The sequence below is a fragment of the Mustela putorius genome, unplaced genomic scaffold (genome assembly GCF_011764305.1).
Source record: "Mustela putorius furo isolate JIRA1106 unplaced genomic scaffold, ASM1176430v1.1 tig00000242_pilon_pilon_pilon, whole genome shotgun sequence".
Lineage (NCBI taxonomy): Eukaryota > Metazoa > Chordata > Mammalia > Carnivora > Mustelidae > Mustela > Mustela putorius.
The window spans coordinates 18,907,320-18,932,684 of record NW_025421325.1 but is presented as its reverse complement, the minus strand read 5'-3'; the positions used below and the strand labels follow the sequence as shown (position 1 = coordinate 18,932,684).

Below are 25,365 nucleotides of genomic sequence, written 5' to 3'. Positions count from 1 at the left end.
GACCACCTCATAAATTGTCAAGCTCCAAGGGCAACTAAGGGTGTGAGTTTGTCCTTTCCAGAGCCTGGTGATGAGTCGTGTGGGTCAGATCCTAGGGAGAGTCCCCCCTGCCATCCCATTTGGCTCCATGGGTCATCTGTGCCCCAGCCGTCCCTTGCTCAGCCTGTCCTTTCTGCGATCGTTTCTCAGATTATAAACATAGAGAAGCAGAATGGGAAACCTCTGGAAACTCAAGGGACAGCAGATGTTGTTCTCCAAGAGTCTGGGGTGGGCGTGGGGCAAGTCCCTGAAGGCCAAGGCCAGGGACCTGGCTCGAAGCCAGGCTGCTAGGGGTGACCTGGGGGAAAAGCTGGAAGAGCAAGGGTCATGCTGCTACGGGGTTTCCTCCCTGGGGAAGCCCCACTGGCTCTACCCCCCCCCACACCCCTCTTTTAGAGCCAGCAGATCCCTCAGAGGTCAGGTAAGCATTTCCCCATATTTGTTTGGCAGGTGGAATAGGTGTTTCTCAAGATAGGCTCCCATGGTTAAATGTATTTGGGAACTGCTGGGCTAAACAAAGGTCAGTGGCAATCTCTGCGTTGGACTGTGATTTCTCAAGACAACGCTGGGGTCTGCAGCAGTAGCTGGGTTGATGGGGAAGAAGGAAACTCACCAGCACGGAGCACAGACTGCATTGGGTGTGGCATTGCCCTCTTACTTAACTGCTCACCACTGGACCATTTTGTTTAGAAACAGATGCCTTCCTTCCCTTTTCCCATAAAAGGCTGTATGAGATGTAGACATATTAAAGAAAATCAGTTTAGGGGCACCTGAGTGGCTCAGTCTGTTAAGTGTCTGCCTTGAGCTAGGGTCACGATCTCAGGAGGAGTGGGAGAGGGAGAAGCACATACACTCCTACGGCAGCTTGTTTGGCATGTGCTGGGTATTTAATGCCATCTGCCATTCAACAAAAATGCATTCATTTGGATGCCATACCATGTGTGGAGGGGCAACAGGGAACACAACAGATGCAGTCCCTGCCCTCATAGGTCTCCCATTTCTCTGAGAAGAAAGGACAAAATCAATGAGACCAATGGTATATGTTAAGTGATTTGAAGCAAACAAACCTGGTGCTGAGACCTCAGATAATGGAGAAAGACTCTCCAAAGAGTTGACATTTAGGCTGAGTATAAATGAAGAAAAGGAACCAACTATGGGAAGGTCAGGAATAGCTTCCCAGGCAGGGGGAACAGCATATGCAAATGTCCTGTGGTAGGAAAAGCCTGGCTTGTTCCAGAACGTGAGAAGACCCAGGTTGTTGTTGGTGATGGAAGTGGGGGGAGGAAAGTGATATCAGGGGGAATGTGGGGAAGAAGTCAGGGGCCTGATCAGGCAGGGGCCATGGGTTCCTGCAAGGAGCTTGATTTGATGCCAAGTGCAGTGCGAAATTACATAGGAAAGCTTTAGGATCAGACCTGCATTTTAAAATGATCCCCCTTTCCTGATGTTCAGGGAAGAGAGCATATGCTGAGCCAAGAGATCCAGGGATGAAGTTATGGGGGAGAGAGCATTTGGGAAATGATGCTAAGTGCACAAATTTGGTGGCCATTCTGGAAAGTTAACCAATAGGACTTGGTAGAGCTTATGTCCACAGTGTTAGAAGGGTGAGGTGGTGGTTTCTAACTGGGTGTGTTGAGATAGAAGAGACTCTGTGGGGGAACAGTTTTGGGGCATTGGATCAAGAATTAGCAGCTCTATCACTTTTCCTTACTTCTTCATTTTTTTTGACAATTCCACAAGAACATAGGCAGGGGGTGGGGGGAAGGGTGGGACACTTACGCCCTCATAACCTCCAGGTCTGCCTTTTTTATTTAAGCCCACATTGAAGAGTTATCTAATACATGGGGCTCTGATGACCACTTTCTCTTGGTATCACACCACTCCCATTTGTCAGGCACCTGCTGTGGCCCAGGGGGTGTGTTGGGAACGTGCTTGCGAAGACATCTGCCCTTCAGGAGTTTATGTCTGGTGCAGCAATTTTTAAATTCCGTGATAGCTGTATGCACAGAGAAGGGATCTGTAACTTCTTCGGGGGGCGTGACAGAGGAGGTAGTATTTGATCTGGGTCTTGATGGAGGAACAGGAGCTTGCCTGAAAGGGAAGTTTGGGTGGCTCTTATGGACAGGGGAACTATAAGTGCCAAGAGATGGGGAGGCCTGGGAGAGCAAGGGGCAGGCAGGGAGTGTGTGGTCATGGGTGCTGAGAACATGGGGTGTATTGTGGCAAGTCTGCAGGGCAGCAGCAATGATAGCAATGATGCTATCAATGCTGGTTAGGACTTTTGGGGAGCTCAATTATGTGCCAGAGACTAGTTCAAGAGCTTTATATGATTCACCCATTAAAGTCCCATGGCAGCCCTATGAGTAGATAACTTTTTATTATTCCCATTTCATCCCACATATGATGAAACTGAGGTCCAGAGACTTTGAGTAACAGCATGAGGCAGCCACCAGGCTTGTAACTGATACGGCAGGATCTTTGTCTGCATGGTTGGGCTCCAGTGGCTGTGTCCTAAGCAGGGATGATTGTGTCTAAGTCTTGAAGAGACAGACTTGGGTGGGTTCTGCAGGAAGTTGTTACTGATGCAGGGAGGGAACAGAGGCTGATACGCACTGTGGACCCATCAGCTCCATTGTGTTTGTGTGTGTGTGTTTGTGTGTTTGTGTGTGTGTGTGTGTGTATCTTAGATGCAATTATACTGACAAGGTCAGAAGATGATGCTTCCGCTTCTTGTCCCTGAAATCTCTGTCCAGGGATTGGCTTTTTGAAAATATTCTTAGTTTTCCAGAGTATTTTGTGCAAGCCACCTCTGCTAAGCATTCAGGGAGAAGCCTTGCTGTCTTACTATGGAGCTAAGCTTGGCTGACCAATGGGTGAGGATATGGGACCCTCCTGCTCCCCTAAACACCTATTAGTGATAAAGACACATAGCCTTGTAACTGGCCTTTCCTTGGGGTTAGTTTCTGTTCTGACCCTGGAGACCAAGAGAGTTTGGCCAGACACAAGTGGGTTGCTTACCCAGTTAGAGTTTTGGTAACCCCTATTTCCATATGGTGCAAGTGGCTTCTGTCTTCTTAGGTCGCTCTAGGAACCCTCAGAGAAAATTCCAGGCATCCCCAGATACCCTCTGAGCCAGATGTGTTCCCCTTGATCATCTAATTCAGATAGAGGGCAAGACTGGAAGTCCCCAGATGGGATCAGAAACTCCAGATGACCCCAAGGGCTGAGGCTGGAACTTGAAGGTAGAGACACCTCCGGAGCACAGAACCACTCCTGCTCAGGGAGCACCCACAGGAGACATGCTTCTCCTGAGGGCAAGTGGTTCTCTCAGAGAGGATCAAAAGCAGATCTGACTTGTTCTCACAGGTGACACTCCACCATGCAAAACTTTATAGGTGCCCCAGTACCCTGAGTGGCAAGCAGGCAGATTCTGGCAGAGGTCCACATAAAGGCACCTCTGATGTCAAAACACTTGAATCTCATGACTTCAGTGTCCAAAGGGATTTAAAGCAATGGGACCTTTGAACTGAAGAGGTTGACTAGGCTGTCTAACCCACCCTCCTTGTTTAACGTGTGGGAAGCTGAAGCACAGAAGAGTAAATTGCCCAAGAGCACACAGTAAGGAAAGCTCTCAGAAGAAGCTCCTCTTCCTGCCACACCGGGCCTGCAGCTGAGATGGTAGCATGGCATCTACAGCCTGGAGTTCAAATACCAGGCTTCACCCAGATAGTTCTTCCTGCCCCCCGACCTAGCCATCAGTAACCGCCACATCCAGCACCAAAGTTACATAAAAACTGGCATCTTTACTAAGATGAGGAAGCATGAGAAGTATTAAACCCTGCCTTCAGACACTGAGTTCTAAGATCTAATTAGGGCCTTTGCTTTCTGTGTCTTCAGTGTCAACCTCCCTAATAGTCTTCTTTCTTAACTTCACTTGCTGGGTCCTCTTGCATCAAAGCCTCTCCAGCACCTTGCACTTTACCTTCACATTGTACTTCTTTTTCTAGCCAGAGCCCTGACAGCATCCAAGCGATTCACGAAGGCATGTTTCTCTGCTCCTTTTGAGCTAAATTTTCTTTGCCTTTGTCTTCAGCTGTCAGCCCCCAAAGCCCTTCCTCCCTTCCCTAGCGAGGACGTAATTCATCCTGGAGGAAACTTCTCGGACATCCATCTCCTTGGTCAGCTTACCCTTCCACGTGAAGTCAAGAAAGAGCCCCCTTCCGGTCTGGGCTCTCAGGAAAAAGGAAGGCCCGGGGGGGTGTCCATAGCTGTTGGATGGCTTCAGCATCCATCCATCCCTCCTCCTCTCACAGGGGAAGACTTCCATGTCCCTCTTCTTGGGAGATTCCTTTTTTTCTTATGTAAGAAATGCATTCTGGTCTCTTTCTAGTCCTGCTCCTATGGACATTAGCTGTCACTCTCAGTGTCTGAGACACAAAAATTAATTCCTTGATCATTTAGGATTCTGGTTAAAAGGTGAAGCTGCCACGTGGAAAGTGATGGTAATCTAGTCATGTGACCCAAAGGTGACAGATCTGAGAACCAGAGCTATGAATTTCCCACTCAGTGTTCTCATTACCAAGAAGTAAAGCTTGCCATCAAAACAGCCAGTCTGGGGGCATCTGGGTGGCGCAGCCGGCTGAGCATCTGACTCTTGGTTTTGGCTTGAGTCATGATCTCATGGTCGTAGGATCGAGGCTCTCGTCAGGCTCCATGCTCAGTATGGAGTCAGCTTCAGATTCTTTCTCCCTCTCCCTCTGTCCCTCCCTGCTTGAATTCATGCTCTTTCTCTCTCTTGCAAGTAAATAAAGTCTTAACACACACACACACAATTGATTCATTGCATTCGTTGCAGGTAACGAATCACTCGTCCAGAGTCACAGGGAGCCTCCATGCTCCCCCAGCCCTTACCAGTGGACAGAGCCCTTCTCACTAGCTCATTCCCTTGCTTAGCTGGAGTTGCCCATCTCCAAGAGCTGCTCCAGGGTTTCAGACCAAGTCGGTACAGAGGTCTTCCAGACTTTGATGTCAATTTCTAGGCTTAGCTGGAAGCAGGTAAAGAAAGGAAAAGATGTTCAATACCCTGTTCCCTCCTTTCTCCTGGCCAACTGTATCTTCCTCACCTATAACCGAAAGGTAGAGAGGTGCACAGGCATGACTGCCTTCTCCAGCTGGAACACAGATTGGCCTCTCCCATTTCCCCCATGGTGGTGGGAGTAGCCAGCGCTTTCCCCCTTTCTCCAGCTCTGTTTCCTGTGTTCTCCAGCTCTGAGGCATCACCCTCCTTCTCTCCTATGTGACATCTACTTGCATCTGCACACAGTGTTCCCTGACCAGCCAACTCCAAGGTATAGTCCTACTTCAGCTACCCATGGCTCCTTGTTCAAAAGCACTTTAAAACCGCATACTTTTAAACAGAATTTGCAAGAATTTTCAGCAGAGACCTCCACTCTTCCTGTGCACGCTCCAGCTTAATCTGCACACGGTTCTGAGGCCCTGGCTGAGATGGCCCCTAACAACTGGCAAAAGGAAAGAGAGGCAGGATTCTTTTTTCTATTTTTAATCATAGTAGGAATACTACATGTGAAATCCATCCTCTTAAACTCAAATTTTCAAGTGCAAAAGAAAATACAGTATGTGCATACAAAGGAGACTTCTTAAAACAGCAGGACAGGGGCGCCTGGGTGGCTCAGTGGGTTAAAGCCTCTGCCTTCGGCTCAGGTCATGATCCCAGGGTCCTGGGATCGAGCCCCGCATCGGGCTCTTTGCTCAGCAGGGAGCCTGCTTCTTCCCCTCTCTCTGCCTGCCTCTCTGCCTGCTTGTAATCTCTGTCTGTCAAGTAAAATAAAATAAATAAAATCTTAAAAAAAAAAAACCAGCAGGACAAATATGAGAAAGGCAAGCTAAATCGATTTCATTATACTTATCACCAATGGAACAGCAATTGGCAAAACTGGAAATGTTTGTGCATCCAATGCCCAAACACAGAGGGCCATCCAGACAAGGCTTCCTGAGCTTGCACAGGCTGTCCAGGACCATCTTGCGAGGAAATGCAAATTCAGAAGCCTGAGCAGTAATGGGGCCTCTTGTTCACTTATTTGGTAACTATTTATTAAGCACCTACAATGTGCCAAGCAGGGTTCTAGGAGCTGGGAGCAGATATAGTCATAGACAAAACAGAGAGAAGAAAGCCCTGCCCTCACAGAGCTTACAGTTCTCGCAGGGAGAGGCAAACAAGAAACAAAACAATTATCTTATTTTCTGTGTTAACAGACCAGAGGCTCTCAGGAGAGCAACGAAACTGGGAAGAGAGACAGGAGGGGAGCAGAGCTGGGAAAGGTTTCCTGGACAAGGTGACCTCTGAGCAAAGATGTGAGGATGGGAGGGAGCCAGCCCCGCAGATTTTGGAAGCAAGTGTGCCAGGAAGAGAGGACAGCCAAGAGCAAGGCCTTGAGCTGAGCGAATGCCTCCGGTGTCTGAGAAGTGGCAGGGAGGCTGAGATGGGTCTCTCGGCTGCTTCTGTAGCTTAGCCTGGCCTAGGGGTCTTGCCAACATTCATTTATTTAAATAGCTTCATTGAGACACAATTTACATACCATTCAATTCATCCACTTGAAATGTACAAGTCACTGGCTTTATTTTCTTAAAATATTATTTAGTCATTTATTTATCTGAGAGGCAGATAGAGTGTGCACATATATGAGCAGGGGGAGGGAGAAGCAGACTCTCCACTGAGCAGGGAGCCTGATGCAGGCTTCATCCCAGGACTCTGGAATCATGACCTGAGCTGAAGGCAGATGCTTACCGCCTGAGCCACCTAGGCACCCCAAGTCACTGGCTTTTGTGTATTTGCAGAGTTGTTACCATCACTACAATTCATCTGAGAACATTTTCTTTGCCCCACAAAGGCACTTCGCCCCTCTTAGAGCTGCTCCCTTGTAAGGATTTTCTCCAACTTCCCTGCAGAGGGCAAAGGCTGGCAGAAGGAGCACTGGGTGGGGAGTCTGCTGTGCTAGAATGCTCTGCTGGATTCTGGTCAGATCCCTGCAACCTCATCTTCTCTGGGCCTGGTTACTATGAATGAGGATAGGAAGGACCCCTGAAGACCCTTTCAGCCCTGATAGCTTATGACTCTAAGGAAGAGAAGGGGGTGGGAATCTCAGTGAAATTGGGTCAGTAGTGATCTTTAATTAGCCTTGACATTCACATTAGAGAGGATCGCGGGAATGTGGAGCTCCAGGAAAGACTGCAGTGAAATCATCTTCAAAAGATCTTTTCTATTCCTTAAGATTCCCAAGGAAAGAAAGTCTGAGAGCTCCATGAACAATGCCTTCCTGTGTCTCACACGTCTTACCACTGGGGAGGGGAACAGAAGGGCAGAGACCCCGGGAAAGGAAACCCTGGGAGGTGACACCCCTCGGCTGTTCCACATCCTGCATGGTTATAGATGAATCGCCTTCTCTGAGGGCCTCAACTTGTTCATCTGTAAAATTTACCCCCAGGACCCCATTCGATCCTGGACCCAGCTGGAGATATGAGGCTGGTCAGGACATCAAGAAGAGTTCTAGGGTGTTGCATTCACTCTAGGGCCAACCTGAGGTAAGGATGGGTCCAAAGCTGACCAGAGGAGAACTGAGACCTCAGTGAATTCTAGACCGTCTTGGGTGTTCAGGCTCTACATGCCCCAGGCTGCCTGCCAGACCTTAGAGCTAAGAAGGCTGCCAGCTGGAAAATCTGTCCCCCTGTGACAAACCTGGGGGCCCCCATGTTCCTTTCATCCTTCAGCTTCACCAGTGACAGCCCAGAGCTTTGAGTCCTTTTCTGCTTGTCTGCATGTTGGTGTCCTGGGACTGTCCCCTGGAAGAAAAGTTGCTGTGTCCTGTGTGGCCCTATAGAAAGCTCCCAGTGTGGAACTCCCATGCCTGGCTTCACACACCTGCTCTGCAGCTTCTCCAACAAGGCCTTCACCTCTTTGAGCCTCGGGGTTCCCATTTGTAGAGCACAGCTAATAACTCCTGCCTCAGAGGGGTTTTGTCAGGAGTAAGTGAAATGCATTTGTTCTCCACACATGAGAGGCCTTCTGACAATGGAGGCTGGTATTTCCACTGCCAGCCAAGAAAGGCACACACTGCTGCCATCGTCAGCAAGGCTCTGATTGGACGCCATTTTCCCTGGAAGGCTTTTCTTGACTAGGGCCATTGGCCACTGAGAAGTTGAGCTCAGGGGCCAGGACCACTCCAGGGTCAGCCCCACACGGGCACACAGCCACTCACCTGCTCAGCAGTCCTGCTTTTCTGGTCACCTGAGTGGCTATGGGACTAAACAGTATCTGAGACCTGCCTGTGCTCCTTGCCCTTCCTGAGCTTCTGTCACAGCTCCATCTGGAAGCATGGCTAGCACAGTTGAGTGGAGAGCAGTGGCCATGAGGCCAGAATGCCCACAGTCCAGTTCTAGTTAATCAAGGTTGGTCGTCTTCAGGGCCTTGGTGGCCCCAGGTAAGGGAACCCAAGACCATTTTGGCTGGCAGAATTCCTAGGGCTTGGAGAGCCATATCATATCCCACTCCATGGGAGACAGGATGCACTCTGACTCCCAACCTTTTAAAAAGATTTTATCAGCTTGGGATGCCAGGGTGGCATAGTTGGTTGAACTTCTGATTCTTGGTTTTGGTTCAGGCCGTGGTCTCAGGGTCGTGAGATTGAGCCCCACGTCAGGCTCCGTGCTTGAGTAATATAGTGTCTGCTTGAGTTTCTCTCTCCCTCACCTTCTCCCCTCCCACCCATGCTCTCTCTCTCTCTCTCTCTCTCTCTCTCTCTAATATAAACAAGTCTTCAGAGAGAAGATTTTATCACCTTCTAAGTGACTATAACTTTCCAAGTCTCCTCCTACACAAAGCCTGCAAGCCCTGAATCATTGCACTTCTGAAGGGGCAGGAGACAGGAGGAGGAGGCTGCAGTGAACTTTGCTTTTGCCTCTAGAGGTATGGTCTCATCCTATATTATTCCAAACAGGCCAGGAACAGCATCTTGACATCCTACGGAAAAACTCAAAAACTTGAAGCCTAGATTTTACCAACCCAAAACAGAGGAAAAACAATGCCAGGAAGCTGAGCAAAGCAGTCTCTCAAAGCCATTCCGCCTTCCAGGTTGAGGCTTTCTGCTCCCTCTGACTTTCCTGCTCATCCATTTCCATATCAGTAATATTGAAAACTTAAGATGAACTAGTGCACATGAGGCATTTTAGAATTTCTAGAGCACTTTGACCCCTGTCATGATGCTCAGGATTGTTGACATGACCATCATGAAGGCACACATTTGGCACCACAAAATACTCAATGGGTATTCAGTATGTATCTATACACTACATATATTCATTCTCTCTATATAGATGTAGGGGTATATACACACTATGTAGAGGTATATGAATATATTGTATAGTATGTATATATAATCAAAGATGTGCCTATATGTTTTATACTCATAATTCATTAAATATTCCAAATCCACATATTTAGCCAAGGTTCACAAATAGTAAAATAAGGTCAGATCTGTTTGTACCAAGGCCTCTGTCCATTCCAGGGCATCTCAACCTGGGTTAAAATGCACTCACTCTGGGAACATCAGGGTTTTGAGCCTGATTGGCCATTTGCTCCTCAAGGAGAAGGGATTTACTGGAGCTTTCCAGTGAGAGCAGATGGCCTTCTTCACTGTGTGCTCCAGGCCAGCCAGGATCCAGGCGTCTGTGAGTCCTGCACCACGCCAGCTGAGTGGTTGACATTTGTTCTAGAATCTCTAAAGTTTGTCTTTCTCCAGCTTGCTGTGAAGATAGTATTTTGATAACTCTGACAGCATCTTAGAAAGAGGAGACAAGCGAACAGAGGGCTGGCTTTAGTTTTCCTCTGTTGGGTCCTTTAAATATCAGTGCTTAACCTTGAAGCTCCTCAAGGGGAGCGCTGCTACCTTCCTGTATTATCCACCATGTCCGCAGAGCAGCCGTGAGCCCCTGAAGTGTGCTGCTCAGAAGAGACGCATCCTGCAGATATCAGACCCCAGAGATGCTATTCCCACAGCCTCTCTTAACGTCACACTGTGTCCGCACCCCACGGGCCTCTTCAAGAATAGTCACTCCTCAGGAAGAACTCTTTAGAAAGCTTCCATCTCCAGCTATTAGACACACCCACGTTCCTGGTTTGGTTTTTGACTTACTGAAAATATTGAGGAAGTTGGAATACCCAATCACAGGGCTTCTTAACCTCATCATTAAAAGATCTGGGGCTGTGGAGGGGGGACTGTCCTGTGCATTATAGAAAGTTTAGCAACACCCCTAGCCCCTACCCACTAAACACCAGTAGCACTCACACCTGGTGTTATGACATTACCTAATGTTCCTGGTGAGGGTGGGGGCAAAATCAGTCCTGTTGCAGACTTCTGTTCTGCTGTTAAATGGATGATGTTGCTATTGTGGGCTGAATCTGGCCCCCTCTCATGGGTTTGTTTGCATGGGAAAGGCACCCATTTCTTGCTCTTCCTTGGAGGGTCAGCAGGGCGCCAGAGTCAAAGCAGGAGAATAAAAGGACATGCTTGATGCAGTAACCTCGGGCACATCCTCTTACCTCCTTGAGCCTTGGTTTTCTCGTGGTAAAATGGGTCGCCAATAGACATTTCAATAGACATTCATTACTAAATGAAGTAACACTAGCAAAGTATGTGGTATAATACCAGATACATAGGGAACAATAAATGTTCATTTGTCTCTTCTATCCTCGAGGATTTCTTCCTGAGGGACAAAGGCATACATATTTGTTCCCAAGGAATTGCCCTGTCCCACATTAAGGGCTAGAGGTGGGTGGTTGTCATGACCGATTGGGTCACTGGCCCCTTTCCCTATGGGCTCACTTGGGAATCAGACAGCTATGGGCTTTTGTTATGAGAAAAATACCCATGCAATTTTTTTTTTTTTACCTGCTCAATTTTGTGCATAGTTTCAGAAGGACCAGACCAAATGGCTGCCCTTGGAAAATATCTACCTCAAAAAAAAAAAAAAAAAAAGAAAAAGAAAGAAAGAAAGGAACGAAGTAAAAGTAAAAGGTGGTAGGGAAAGGCTAAGGTAGAAAACAAATCATGGAAAGTGGGAGGAGATATGGGGTGGGGAGAGGTGGGGGTGTCAGTTTTTTAGTGTGGCGGTGAGGGATGCTGGCTGGGAAGGTGGTCTCTGAGTCAAGGGCTCAGTGAAGCACTTGGATATCTGGAGGAAGGGTGTTTGAGGCAGAGGAAGAGCAAGTGCTTATGCCCTGAGTTGGGAGGGAGCCTGGAGCACATCTGGGGCTGAGGGAGTGCCAGGAACTGGGGGGAGGTGAGAACACTAGCACCCCAGACCCCAGGCAAGGGGCTGGGTCCTGTAGGGCCTTGCATAAAAGCCTAACACCATGAAAGGAACTTAGATCTGCACCCACTGGGGAAGGGAGTTACTGAAGGGCATGAGCAGGGAATTGGCAGATTACACTTATTACTCCCAGGCAGTATTATGGGGGGCCCTGAAGGCCCTTAAAAGGACCCAGATGGTGTTAACCCTGAACAAGATGACACATCAGTCAGGAGAGGATGGCCATGCCATGATGTGGAATACTCAAACAATTCTGGTGCCTTAAAACCAGAAATGATTCACTTCCTGCTGGTGGCATGTCTGTCACAGGTCACTGGTGAAGCAGCTTGTTCTTGGAGCATGGGAGAGCATGGCCTTCTGCCTGGAAGTGACACACGTATTTGTGCTCATGTGTCCCTGGTCAGAGCCAGTCACAGACCGCACTTGAGTTCAACAGAACAGGATTGCATATCCTCTCATGGGAAAGGCACAGAAAATCAGTGACCATGGGCAGCCCACCATGCCTGGGAGGCCACACAGCAGGGCATACTATGGCTTAGTTGGTTTGGCGGGATTGTGAATAGACTTTTAGGACAAGAGCAGATGCAGGGAAATGATCTAGGAGGCCATTCCAGCAGCCCAGGCAAGGGAGATGGATGAGAGATACGCTTCCACACATTCTGGGTGCTCAGGACCTTCCAGGGGTGGGCCCTCAGTTTGCCAGGCCCACAAATTTGACTTTGTAAGTGCTCACAGAGAGGATCAGAGGGCTGCCACACAGTAACCAAACTGATAAGGAATTGATATATAAATCTGAATGCTAATTCGTTAATCTGTGGTTTTGGGTGAGGAGACACACTTCCTCTAGTGTTTACAAAAGGACTCTGAGTTCGGAAGCTAAGCAGGCCTGCATTCAAACCCTTCTTCTGTGATTTCTTAACTACTTAATAATGGAAAAGCTTGTTAGCTTGTGAGCCTTAGTCTCTCCATCTTCAAATAAGCCCGTTACTTCAGATAAATTTACAGGGAAGAATAACTGAGTTACTTTGTATCATGTGCTCGGCCTAGAGTCTGGGCCATGGTAGCTGTTCAGTAGAGAAGAGAGATCATTATTACTGAATTTTTATTAGGGATTATCAGAAAATGATCAGCCTGGATACAGAGCCAATAAAGAGATATTCGCAAAAACCGTGTTCTGTTCCCCTTGATCCATCTCCCTGATGTTAAAGAACTTTTTCTTCAGGATATGGTATGGTTTCTCAGATGTCAGCTTTCCTGAGACCTTCCAGTCTTCCTGCCCTCTGTTTACACCAGGCCACTTCAATTGCCCTTGGGTTTTTCCACATTGACTCAGCCACACATACTTGTCGGTCCCAAGGGTGCCATCCACAGATGGTGGATGCCATCTTCTTTTTGGACCCTCACTAAGGGTCAGTCTGGAAATATCAAGGGTGTCTTAAGGTTACCCTATGTGGTAACCTCCTGTGGGGATCACACCCTCTCCAAACACAGAAATGTGACCAAAATGAGGATGTCAAAGCTTGCAAAATCCTGAGGGTCAAAGAAGACTGTCAGATCATCAATGATTTACTGTGAGCATATTGTTAGAGAAAGTTTAAAAAGGGGATTGGTTTCTTTGTTGCTTTCACATGAAACTTACTAAGTATTATTCTGACTGATAGCCAATAGTGTGTTGTTTTGCCTAGAAGTATGGTGTTGGAATATGGAGGGCAGCCTTATGGCTAATTTGCAATGAGGCCCACTAAATTTTCAAGAAGGATAGTAGATCCTGACAAGTAGTGTGCTGGTAAATGCTAACAACCAGCTCTTAGCAGATTTGGGGGCCCCCTGGTTTGTTAAAGTAGAAATTTGTAAATATTTCCACCACACCTATTTCAAGCCCCCCACTTGACATTGGGGAAGTTTCCTTCTCCCCATTGCCTGACTGGGAAAGTAACTTTGTACCAGGTGCTCCCTTGTTGTTTCTCCTGGGTGGAGGTGAGGACAGGAGACAGGCAGGAATCTTTCAAGAACTGTGCACACAGCTGCTATGTCTTTTTCCTGGGAGCATTTCCAAGAAGAGACTGAGATTTTTAAAAAATGTTGGAGATAGGGGAAGTCGGATGGGGGAAAATGAAGAACCACCCAGATACCAGGAGCTCAGTGTGAGGAAAATCCTCACACTGGATGATTTGAAGAATAGATGGTTGAGTTCCCCTAATATTAGCTTTAGGGAAGAGGGGAGAGTTGAAAGAGGGAGATGTTGACCTTGACATGCAGGTAGACAAATAGCCAATTGAGCATGTTTCTTGGCTTGAGGAACCTCTATGGATACCATACCACATGAATTAGGTGAGTATGGAATTTCAGAACGTGGCTACGGCCACATTGAAGTCTTTCAACTTCAGGTTCAGTTTCTTTACCTGAAAAATGGGGATAACAGCCCAGCAAACAAAGGATGGCGCAAGTAGGGCAGTAGCTAATGGTCAAGTGTGAGGAAGAACAAAGTGGATCCGAAAGCCAAATGCCACACAGTGTCAGGAGAGACAGGCCATCTACTGTACATGAAAGAATTGGTTGAGGACTTCAAAGAGAGCTCTCCATGGGGGCTGGGTTCAGGAGTAAAGGGAAACAAGGAGATTACCCTTGAGAAGTTTGGAGGAGAAGAGACAAAGGGAGATGGGATCTCACTAGCGGAAGGTGCAGGGGTCCAGGAACGATCTAGTCTTTGTAAGACCGGAAGAACTTGACTGTTGTTATATTCTGATGTGAGGGAGCCACTGGAGAGGGAGCTGGGAGTCTGCACATCTGACTCTTCCTACCCTGCTCCACCTTGTGCTCAGTGCCCCATCGAATAACTCATCCAAGTGTTTTTCCAACATGTGATTTAGTGGTGGTACTAAGACCTTGTGATAGAAAGGTGGGGGACAGCAGCTGGTAACAGAGCTGGGCGTGCACATACCACTCCGCAGAACAAGGTCCTGCTGTTAACCTCATCTCATGGCCATCTCTAGATACCTCTGGGGGTTCTCAGGGTACTCCTCAAACCCACATGTTGCGTTCTCCCCATGAGATACTGTAGTGTCTGGTTTCTCCTTCAGCTTTCCTTTCTGCTGGTGTGTTGGAGCTCCCACTTGCTGGCTCCTTGGTGCAGCCCTGCCGTGGTCATGGCCCTGCTTTGGGCTTGTCATATCTCACCTTCCGTACTTCACCCTGGTGACTGTACCCTGATCCCTCCCACTGCATTGTATCTTTCCTTCGGATTCTTCCACTTCATCTCCCCCTTGCCCTCCAATTTTAGAGTCCTGTCCTTCCCCAGACACCATGTTACTATGCTTCTCAAACAATGGGATATCCACACTCACATTTTTTTTGTTTTGTTCCCCAACTGGCAACAGTTCAGCTGAGAGTGATCCTTGGATATTGTACTGTCACCACCAAATTTCCTGATGGCTACCGCTCCTCAGTAAGAGGTGTCCAACTGCAGATTGTGGCCCCTCATGCTCTGTTACATTAGTCATAGATATGGCCATTCCATTTCTGGAAATCTTAAACCCTGGGTCCAGTGATCAGAACCTGAGGGTCCCTCTCCCGAGCTTTTCTTAAGGGGAGTGACCCCCGAGGAGTCTCCAGTTTAGCATCTTCCTAGCTGGTGAGGCTGGGCTCAGTGGGCCAGCTGCAAGCTCCGCCTCCTGGTCTGCACCAGGAAAAGTGAGCAAGCTGTGAAGGTCACTGCCCAGAACTTGTCACAGCTGAACGTGAAGTGTTTAACAATTTCCAGTCTGATCTTCGGAATATAGAAAGCGATTGAGCCACAGTGGGAGCAAATCGTAAATGCTCCTAGGCCTGTCTGAGAATCTCACAGGGGGCCACAAGTCCTCCTCCGAAGCCAGTTCCCCTGGGCTTGGGTCTTGGCCAGGATAATGCATTGACTTTTGGGTTGATCTCAGGCATGACAGAAATCTTCCGAGTGAGCCACAACAGTGAGGGAAAACCTTGCCTTCCTCCCTCTAGAGTGGAATACACTGCAGGCCTTTGATTAATCACTTGACAGAGGCAAACTGATCTCAGTTAATTCTACTGGAGTCACCTCTTTCCTTGTGGCTTGAATGCTACTCTCCTGAGGAAGGTGGACTGGCATGAAAATTTGGTTTGTAGCTCCAAAATCAAGGGCCTCTCTCAGATAACCAGGCCCCTCAGCAAAAGATTCAAATCCTCCGTATCCAAAATGCCTCGACTTTCTTTCCTCTCCCCTCAACCGGCCTCTTCTAAGGCCATGTCTAGGGGGCCCGTTAGTATAGCAGTTGCTTTCAGAGCCCCTGGAGTCAGACTCTGAGTTTGAACCCTGACTCTACTTCCTGATGGACATATGATTTCTGAAAAATCCTGAAGTTTCTTCTTCTAAAAAAATGGGAATTAGAGACTGTACTAGTTTGCTAGGGCTGCTGCGATGAAGTAGCACAGACTGGGTTGCTAAAATAACAGACCTTTATTTCCTTGCCGTTATGGAGTCTAGGATCAAGGCGGAGGCAGGATTGACTTCTCTGGAGGCCTCTCTCATTGGCTTGCGGATGACTGCCTTGTCCTGTGTCCTCACGTGGTCTTTCCTCTGTGTGAGTGTATCCCTAGTATCTCTGTGTATCCAAATTCCCTTTTCTTATAAGAGCAAAGTCAGATTGGATTAGGGCCCTCTCTAACTATGTCATTTAACTTAATCACCCTTTTAAAGACCCTTTTTCCAAATACAGTCCCATTCTGAGACCCTAGGGACTATAGCTTCAACATATGAACTTTTTTGGTGGGAAGAATGACACAGTTCAGCCCATAGTACATTACAAGGTTCTTCTACATTACAAGGTTCTTCTAAATAAGATAATGCATATACATGCTCAGTGAATCATGCCGTGTTCTCTGGGACAGTCAGCTACTCTTTAGGGAACACATTCTTCTGGGGCACCCCCTCCCCTGCTCCAGTTGAGCCCCCAATTAGCTAACTGCCCTGAAGCACCTTCTGCTGACAGTCCTTCAAGGACAAGATGCACTTACAGTCCTGTGTTGGGGATGCCACAGGTTTTGTCCAGGGAAATGATGCAAAGGTGGCAAATCATGGGACATTTGATCCATTGACCAAGCATAACAAGTGTGCCAACGTCATAGATGGGATCCAGACAAATTTCCTGGAGGCGAGTTGAAAACAAATGTATCATCTAATGCCTGGTACCACTGGTTCTTGAGCCCCCGGAAGGCAAGTGTTACCCTCTGTTGAACATCCAGTGAGAAACCCAACTCCAAAATGGGATCTAAAGTGTCTCCACTGTGTGATGTACTCAGCTGTTCAGCAGCACTAACTCTGGAACCCCTAAAATGTGTCTGTCTACAAATTTGCATTAGAACAGGGAGTTCTTTGATGAATGTCGTGCATTCCTCCGTCCCCATAGGATCATCTCTGTTGATGCTGCTGGCAGAGTGAGTGGAGCAGGTTTAACATGGCATGATGTCCCCACTCATGTTCCTTCCTGTCCCTGCTCACCCTGCTCTGGCTCTGAGAAGAGGCTCCAAACAAACACACTTTTTCCAGTCCTAGACAGGACTGGTCACCTTGTACACAGGGCACATGTCAAAACTTTCCCCTTTCCCTTTCCGCTTTAACTTGGAGCATTTGCACAAGGCCAAGGATGTGGCCTGGCATTCAAGGCCCTCAAGAACCAACACCTTGGTGTTAGAACAAACATATGCAATTAGAGAAGGCTGATGGCCTTCATCACAAATGACCTCAGGAAAGGGGCTACTTGGTGGATCTCTGGAGAGCCGAGCTGACCAAGTGACAGGGTGCAGAAAGAGTGGATAGCCTGAACCAGCGTGATCCGGGTGGCAGAGAGCTGTACCATGGGCCTAACTGACAGCTGTACTGTCAGTGCTCCTCAGGGTAATCTTGGGCAAGGAACCCAAGCCCTTGTACTTCTGCAACCTGTTGAATGAGTGGGTTGAAGGGGGTGGTCCATGAAGCTTCCTGTGGATTTACTGTTTGGTGATATACAATATATCAAGTTGGGAACAGACAAGCAGAGAGATAAGAGTGGGGCTGGGCATCAGCTGGCCAGCAGGACCGCAGCCAAGCACTCAGATCTGTCTTCCATGTAACTCTGTCCCGAGCCCTCCTTGTAATTCACATTAATGTCTTATGATGCTTAGGAGACATTCATGCCGAACTCTAGAGAGCAATTCTGGAAGCATTAACCAAGAACCAAGGCAGTATGTAGGTCTGCTCCGAGGGAAGCAGTTTCTGTAACACTTCATGAAGGGTGAGGCAGGAGCAGAACACTGGCCCTCAAAAACCACGGCAACAGATCTGGACATGCCATAGGTAACCGATAAGATGGAATAATGACGAAAAATTGTACCTGGCTTGGCTATGTGTGACTTCTGGAGATGAATTCCTACTTATTTGTATTTGATATGGAGAGGGCCAATATCACAACACACAGAATATCACAGCCAGCACAGTGAAGGCTGAGGGGCTGTCCCACTTCTGTCCGCCAAGTCTGTTCAAAAGTACACTCAGAATAAGCCTGAATTAGACCGTGCTCTGGCAAAAACTAAGCTGCTTTTTCTTACTTTATGAGCTTGGCACTCGTGTTTTTCTTAGAACCAGGGAATTAATACGTTTTGATTTATTAGAAGGAACAAAAAAATCACGCCTTCTTCCCATTTAGCTTCTGTAGAACTCCTATCTGATTATTAAAGGTCAGTGGTACCACCAAGATTATTAACATCAAGAAATGAGTTCACCAGGAGAGGGCTGATGTCACAAAGACATTTAAGAGGAGCTTTCCTATGGTAAAGGAAAGGATCAGCAAAAAGCCTGGCACAGACTACCAAGAGGATGGCACATTCCCTGCCCTCTGGAAACCCACAACCTAAATCATATGACTCCCAAGAAGACCTGTTCCCCTCCCTTTCCACACCACCACCAGCCAACACAAACTCAGGAGGCTCTAAAAGGTTAGGATGACCATTGTGACGTGGTCGCAGAGCATGCACGGCCTCAGCAGGTGCTGGTGGAAATGCCCTGTGTGTACAAGGGGCCGGGAAGGATACATCAAGTACCATGTTCATAACTTTCCAGAAAGGTGAGAGGAAATGTATTAGATGTTCTCAAGATTGGCCTCTGTGGAGGAATTGGGAGGTTTCTCCCCTGTTCATTGTCAACTGTGGTTGCCATTATTTACAAAAGCCATACATATTCATTGTAACAGTTAACAGTCTGGAGGTTTTTCTATGCTCACACCAACATAATGGTTTTTATTATTGCACTCTATCATTTTGCAAGCTGTAAACCTGAGTGTTTCTGTGAGATGTTGGGAGTATGTGAGTGAGGTGGGTGAGGAAAGTGAATGCAGGGAGAGTGTAAAATGACAGGGGACTTTGACTCTCCGCTGGGGATTGGAAGGGAGAGGGAGGATGAACAGGTTCCCAGGGAAAGACAAAGCCAAGGCTACAGGGCTGGAGCAGTTGAATGAATCTCTTGATGAGCAAGCTCCTGGACCTTTGAGCTGAGAGATGATGATGTAACTTTGATTTCAGCCTGGAACAACGTTGTGGGGAATTGGGCTGTAGTGCATGGGAGGGAACCCAGTAAGGAGATGGGTACCAAAAAACAGTATTCAAGACTCCAACTGAATTTAGTTGTGTTTAGTTCTGAAATGTGGAGAGAAAGGCAAAACAAAAGAGCTTTTGGATGGATGGAGAAAATACATGGGGGTGTCGAGGGGTGATGGGGAATCTTGCTTTAGAGGGGGTCATATGGTAACACTTGCCTAATAATTGGTTTCTTGTAGGCTGATTTGGAGAAACTCCGGTAACTATTTATTGTTTTGAGTTTGACTGAGTTACAGAAATTCAATAGGCAGCATAGGCAACATTATAAATAAAATTGCTTTATAGCAATTGAAGTATGATTTGGGATCAGACACATTCTTTTGCCTGCTGAGGAGGAATGCAGGGAATGATGAGCAGAGGAGGGTGAGCAGAAAAGGCATTCTCAAAGCATGAGCAACCGTGCTGTTGAGTCAGGACAGAGATGAGACAAGGATGGGCTTCCCAAGTCAAGGCCTCAGAGAACTTTGAGCAGAATGGTGGGTTGGAGAAAGCAACAAAAATTGGACAAGAATGAGAGAGACAAGAATGAGTGAGAAAGGCAACCACCGAAACAGACAGAATACCCCAGGACCCTTGGTCAGGGTGGCCATAGTCAGGGGATGGAGAAGCTAAATGCAAAAGCCTCGGTTCAGAGCCATGGGTGAGCTGATGAAAAAGTAATAGAGACTCCAGTGCTTTCCCAGAGGCGGATAGTGGTAGAACTTGGGGCAGTGAGCAAACTATTGGGCTTCACCATTGGTTATCCCATTTTGGGCTCCTCTGAGAGCACAGGCTGCTGGTGACAGGACCACCAACCCTGGCCACACACACATGTGTAACAAGGATCCCCACAAGCTCATGATTCCTTAAAACTGAACACGTGCCTGCTGGCCCGCAGCAACTGCAGTGAATCATCATGGCGGCTCCAATTCTCAGCTCCCTTGGCAAGGAACATCTGCCTCTGCCTTAGTCTTGAGTGGTAGGTCCCCAGGAATTCTGGACTGGGTTGTGAAATGTAAAATGAGACCTCTAAAGTTGTCAGCTTAGGGAACAGCTGTGACGTTGAAATCCCATTCCTGATTGTGTGTTTCTTTTTTCCTCCTCCTTTAGACCGCTGTGTGTGTGGGCATCTCCTCGGCTGGCAGCCCCACCGTGCCCAGCGCTTGATGTCCAAGGTTTTGACTGTGTGGGTTTGTGTCTTTCCGGCAGGTGTCTCCTCTGCGACTTCCCTGATGTCCCTGGCTTGGGTGCTAGCCTCCTATCACAAGCTGCTGCGGGACTCCAGGGACGACAAGAAGAGTATGAGCTACAGAGGGGCCCTCATCCACCTCTTCTGGCGCCTCTTCACCATCTCATCCAGAGTTATCTCTTTTGCCCTCTTTGCTTCCATATTCCAGCTCTACTTCGGGATCTTCGTGGTGGTTCACTGGTGCGCCATGGCCTTCTGGATCATCCATGGTGGAACAGACTTCTGCATGTCCAAGTGGGAGGAGATCCTCTTCAACATGGTGGTAGGGATTGTGTACATTTTCTGCTGGTTTAACGTCAAGGAAGGGCGGACTCGATATCGAATGTTTGCATATTACACGATAGTCTTGACCGAGAATGCTGCCTTGACGTTCCTTTGGTATTTTTACAGAAACCCGGAGACCACTGACTCCTATGCGGTGCCAGCACTGTGTTGTGTCTTTATTAGCTTTGTGGCTGGGATCGCATCGATGCTCTTATATTATGGTGTGCTGCATCCCATGGGGCCACGAGCTAAGATTTTTGCCAGCTCCTGTTGTGCCGAGCTGCTCTGGGGCATCCCTTTGCCCCCCGATGTTGAGCCCATGGCACCTCAGACCCCTGGGTACCGGGGGACCCAGGTCACGCCTACCAGAGCCGTAACGGAACAACAGGAGGATCTCACGGCTGACACTTGCTTGCCCGTTTTCCAAGTGAGACCCATGGGGCCCTCTACCCCGTCGGGGCGTCCTTACCACCCAGAAGGGCCCCTCATTAAGATTGACATGCCAAGAAAGAGATATCCAGCTTGGGATGCTCATTTTGTAGACAGGAGGTTGAGAAGGACTATTAACATTCTGCAGTATGTCACTCCCACCGCAGTAGGCATTCGGTATCGAGACGGACCGCTCCTTTATGAGTTGCTACAGTATGAGTCTTCACTCTAAGAGCATCTTGACCCAAGTTGAGAAGGGGACCTTAAGTTTGGTTTGCGGTAAACACTGCTCACAAGAAATATAACCCTCCCTTCCCCAAAAACACAAAACCATCACCACCACCACCATCACAACCACCAATGCTACAAAAAAAAAAAAAAAAAAAAGAAAAGAATAAGTCACAACCCCTTCAGATAAGCTTTCTTTCCAGTCGCTGTATGTATACAAAGATATTCTCTATGTTTTGTAAGTAAAAACAAAAAGAAAACTTTTCTTTTGTTTTTTACACATAAGAAACAGTATTGAAAAAAAAAAATCCCACACTATGGTTCATAGGGTGGAGAAGGAGGAGTTGTCTCCACTCCAAAAGAAAAAAAAAGTTTTATACCTTACACCAAGTGTAGATCATTTATGGGATTGGTGCTGATTGAAAGATCAAAACAAAACAAAACAAAACAAAAAACACAAACAAACAAAACCTTCAACTGCCTTATGCCCTTAGGTGCTGAGTTTCATTAAGTACTGTCATGTTTCCTCATGCAAAACTCTCTGGTGACTTTTGCACCAGGAGAGAGAAAATTCAACAATCAAATGAAACAAATCTAGAAACAAAATGAAAACCAACCAACAAAAAACCCCGCAAAGCAATCATTCTTCCTATCCGATTATTTGTATCGAACAAAACAAATTTACCAAAAGCAAAGGCATAGAAAACCCTCCTCCTCTTTGGTTTCTCTCCCTGTCCCCTGTCCTTGCCCCTAACTTATCAGCGCCTTCTAGGAGCCAAAAGGCTGGCTGTTTGAAACTCAGATGGCTGGAAAAGGTACTTGAAGGCTGACTATGTGCCATTTTAGCATTCACCTGCTAAGAATCACATTCGTTTCCTGGGATAAAGCAAAATAGGACAAAACAAAAATCTACCCTAATAATTCTATAAGAATAGGAAATTCTAATGCAAAGTAAAGGAAATTTCCATTTTTGTAATCAAAGAACATCAGTAATAATAAAACTCAGCATAGTAGCAAAAAGAATAAGACATCAATTTAAAGGCACAATACTAAAATCAGTAACCGGCAAAAATGATTCATTCTGTCATTTTAAGGCCGTGAAAGGTATACAATTATCACATATGATATTGTGTAAGGCCTCTTTTGTTTCCATTTGGTGGGAAGCCTTAAATTGATCTGGAAAGAATTCTTCATTTTTTCATTTGTGCTTTTAAAAAATATTAACAAAAGAGGAAAATTAGAATATAAAAAAAAGTCATATTGTAATAACTGACCCATTTCAAAGACTGTTTGGTGCTTCTGTCTTTCACCATTGTGGTTGGCTGAACGTCATTCAGCTCACTTGGTGCATCTGGGTTGAGTGGGAAATTTTGTGTGTGTAGTGAGTGTGTGTGTGTGTGTGCATATGTGTGTGTGTGTGTGTGTGTGCCCATAGCACACATATGTGTATGTGTCTGCTGCAAGGTCTTGCCAGAAATGTAGAAAACAGATATAAGACAGACTCTGGGTATGGCTGAGGTGGAGTATAAGGGTGCTAGGGAGCAGACAGCGGGGAGGAGGGGATAGTGCTTGAATATCAACCCCTGTCTGGATGGCGAGACTCATACCAGCAGCATACTCTGGGTCTTCGAGGCCACGTCATTTGGGTGAAGATTTGATTCAATTATTTATTTTCACATTGTACCAAGTTCAATTTCTGGAGGTGTTGCAAGTGTGTTCAACCATTTTTAAGTGTTATTTTTCAAAGCATTACTCCTATAAGGAATATTCTGTTCTAGGGCATCTTTTCAATCCCACTCTATCTCTACTTGGGCACAAAAAAAAAAAAAAAAAAAAAAAAAAAGGAAAAGAAAAAAAATCACAAAAAGAAAAAAAACTCCACAAAAAGATATATATATATATATACAGATATATATATATATATACAGATATATATATATATATATACACACACACATATATATATACACACACACTTATGTGTGTGTATATATGTATATGTATATACACACACACACACTATTTTTCAGTAAATACTGTTTGTCTTTGTTGTGTGGAGCTGCGATTTTTTTTAAATTCCAGATATAACTGTTTAGGGTGCAAGACCTCATATTGAACTATTCTCAAGAGAAGTTCAAAACTGAGGATTTTTTTTTATGTTTATGGGGTTTTTTTAAAAATTATTATTCAAAGAGGCTTTTCTTTCCCACCTCCCCTTATTGTTTATCTAAATCTGTTTAAAAAAAAGAAAAGAAAAGAAAAAAGAAAAAAGAACAGATTTTCAATTTCATTTCAGTTGTAAACTGGACGCTCCTTTTATCTTTTTGTTCCAATTCCTTTGATTTCTTTTATTATTACTAAACTTTGCAGTGCGGTCCTATCGTCCTCCCTGACTCGGTTGTCCCCTCAGGTCCTCCCTGGCCGAAAGGAGGAAGGGAGGAGAGACGCAGAGAGCCTGTGGCCCTCGTGCCCACCCATGTAGGAAGCATGATGCCCAGAGCACACCTCGGCCTTGACAAAGACCACCCATGCGGGACTGTCTCCGCCCAGCCCGGGACAGGCCCGTGGGCCACTCAACGGTTAATTGGGAATTCCGATCCGGTCAGCGGTGCTTTTCCTTTTTATTCTGCTTCCCTACCGAGGGCTTAGCTTGTTGCTTACTCTGCTGAGGCTGGAGGTGGTGAGGCCATTTGAGAGGGGCCATCCCATCCTGGCTTTCTGGGGTCCCAACTCTTGTCTGCCTCAGCTCTGGGGCTCTGTGTGCCATCACCAGAGCAGTCCTCAACAGTGAACCCCATGCATCCCTTTGGGGCCTCTGCCACTTTCGCTTGTTTGCCTGTCCTTGGATTTATTTCCTTTTTCTTTCTGTTTCATTGTGACACAACCACAAGCTTTAATTGGCCGCTTGTATTCTACTACTACACATTCAGCATGTGCGTGCACACGTGTGTGTTTCATGTGTATGTTTATGTTTACACACAACTGAGAAAATCACCGAAGTTCATGGACCTGGAGCGCCAAAGTTGGGGTGACAACTTCCAACTCAGGGAGGCCTCTCTGGGGCCTTAGCCACTGGGAACAAATGAGAAGATCACAGAACAATTCAGAAATCCTTTCTTTTGACCTCTGAAGGACTGGGCTTGGCAGGACTCAGGCAGGAGGGCACTCTGATCCAATGAAATGTTACTCCCCACCTCTCCATCTTGCCCGTTACTCCATCTTGCTCATAATATGCATTATGAGCAGGGAAATCTGGTTTTGCATAGGGACAGAAGAATGAAGACAAGTCTGGAAACAAGGAGGAAACATGGGAGGGAGGCAGGGACACATAAAGAGAATGACCAGAGGAGACTTTTCATCAGCCTTCTTGGCACCGTCAGCCTCTCACCAGACCTTGCATTTCCAATCATCTGGAGACCCTTTGTCTTCTAGGCCCAACCAGCCGCTCCCCTGTGGTCTCTCTTGCTCCAGTGTGCCTCCTCCCACCTCGTACAGCGGCTGACATTTTCCACCCAATCCCCTGGGAGATCTGTCCTCTTACCTGTAAAACTTTGGTTCTGAAAACCCGGATGCTTCAGGCTCCTCTGCATCAAGGTCACTCTTTGCACTCAGTGAGCACTGGTGGCTTCATCCCACACTGAGAATCTGCTCTTAGCCTGCCATTTGCTTGAGTGCCTGGCAAACCCCTTAAGGATCATGAGGCACCGGGTCAGGCTGCCTGGGTTGCCCCCACCCCCAACCCCAGAGGGAATGTCTGACAAAAACTAATTAACTCTCAATATTTAGTTCTGGTAGGAGATGAGAGTGTTGTACCAGGAGCTATAGAATAAAATATAAAGCTAGTCCCTTTTCTTTCCTTATTTCCACCTGTCCCCCATCAAATATGCCCACAAACCCCATAGAGAATTTGGCTCTTCTCTTCATTCACAGATATGTGAGACTATCTCTAAAATCTAGCTGATTTTTGTTAGCGTCATTTCCGTAGGTTCTGTTTCTCCATTGCTCAGCGGATGTGCCTCCTCTCTGGGCCTCTGCATGAAAGGAAACCTCATTCTCCTCAGATACCATTGAGGTGAGGTGACATCCCCTGAGCTGCTTGTCACAAGCCTGAGACATCCCAAACAGGAATGTCACGTCTCTGAGGGCTTTGATGAAAG

At 46.9% G+C, this 25,365-nt stretch overlaps 1 protein-coding gene across 1 annotated transcript in view; it reads left to right on the top strand.

The window, feature by feature from the left end:
• XKR6 (XK related 6) overlaps positions 1-23,043 on the top strand; it is a 298,759-nt gene extending 275,716 nt beyond the window's left edge. Inside the window, exon 3 of the mRNA XM_004766109.3 lies at positions 20,248-23,043. Coding sequence (XP_004766166.2) covers positions 20,248-21,212 — 965 coding nt within the window. The 3' untranslated portion in view covers positions 21,213-23,043. The remainder of the gene's footprint in view (positions 1-20,247) is intronic.
• Positions 23,044-25,365: the final 2,322 nt, after the last annotated feature.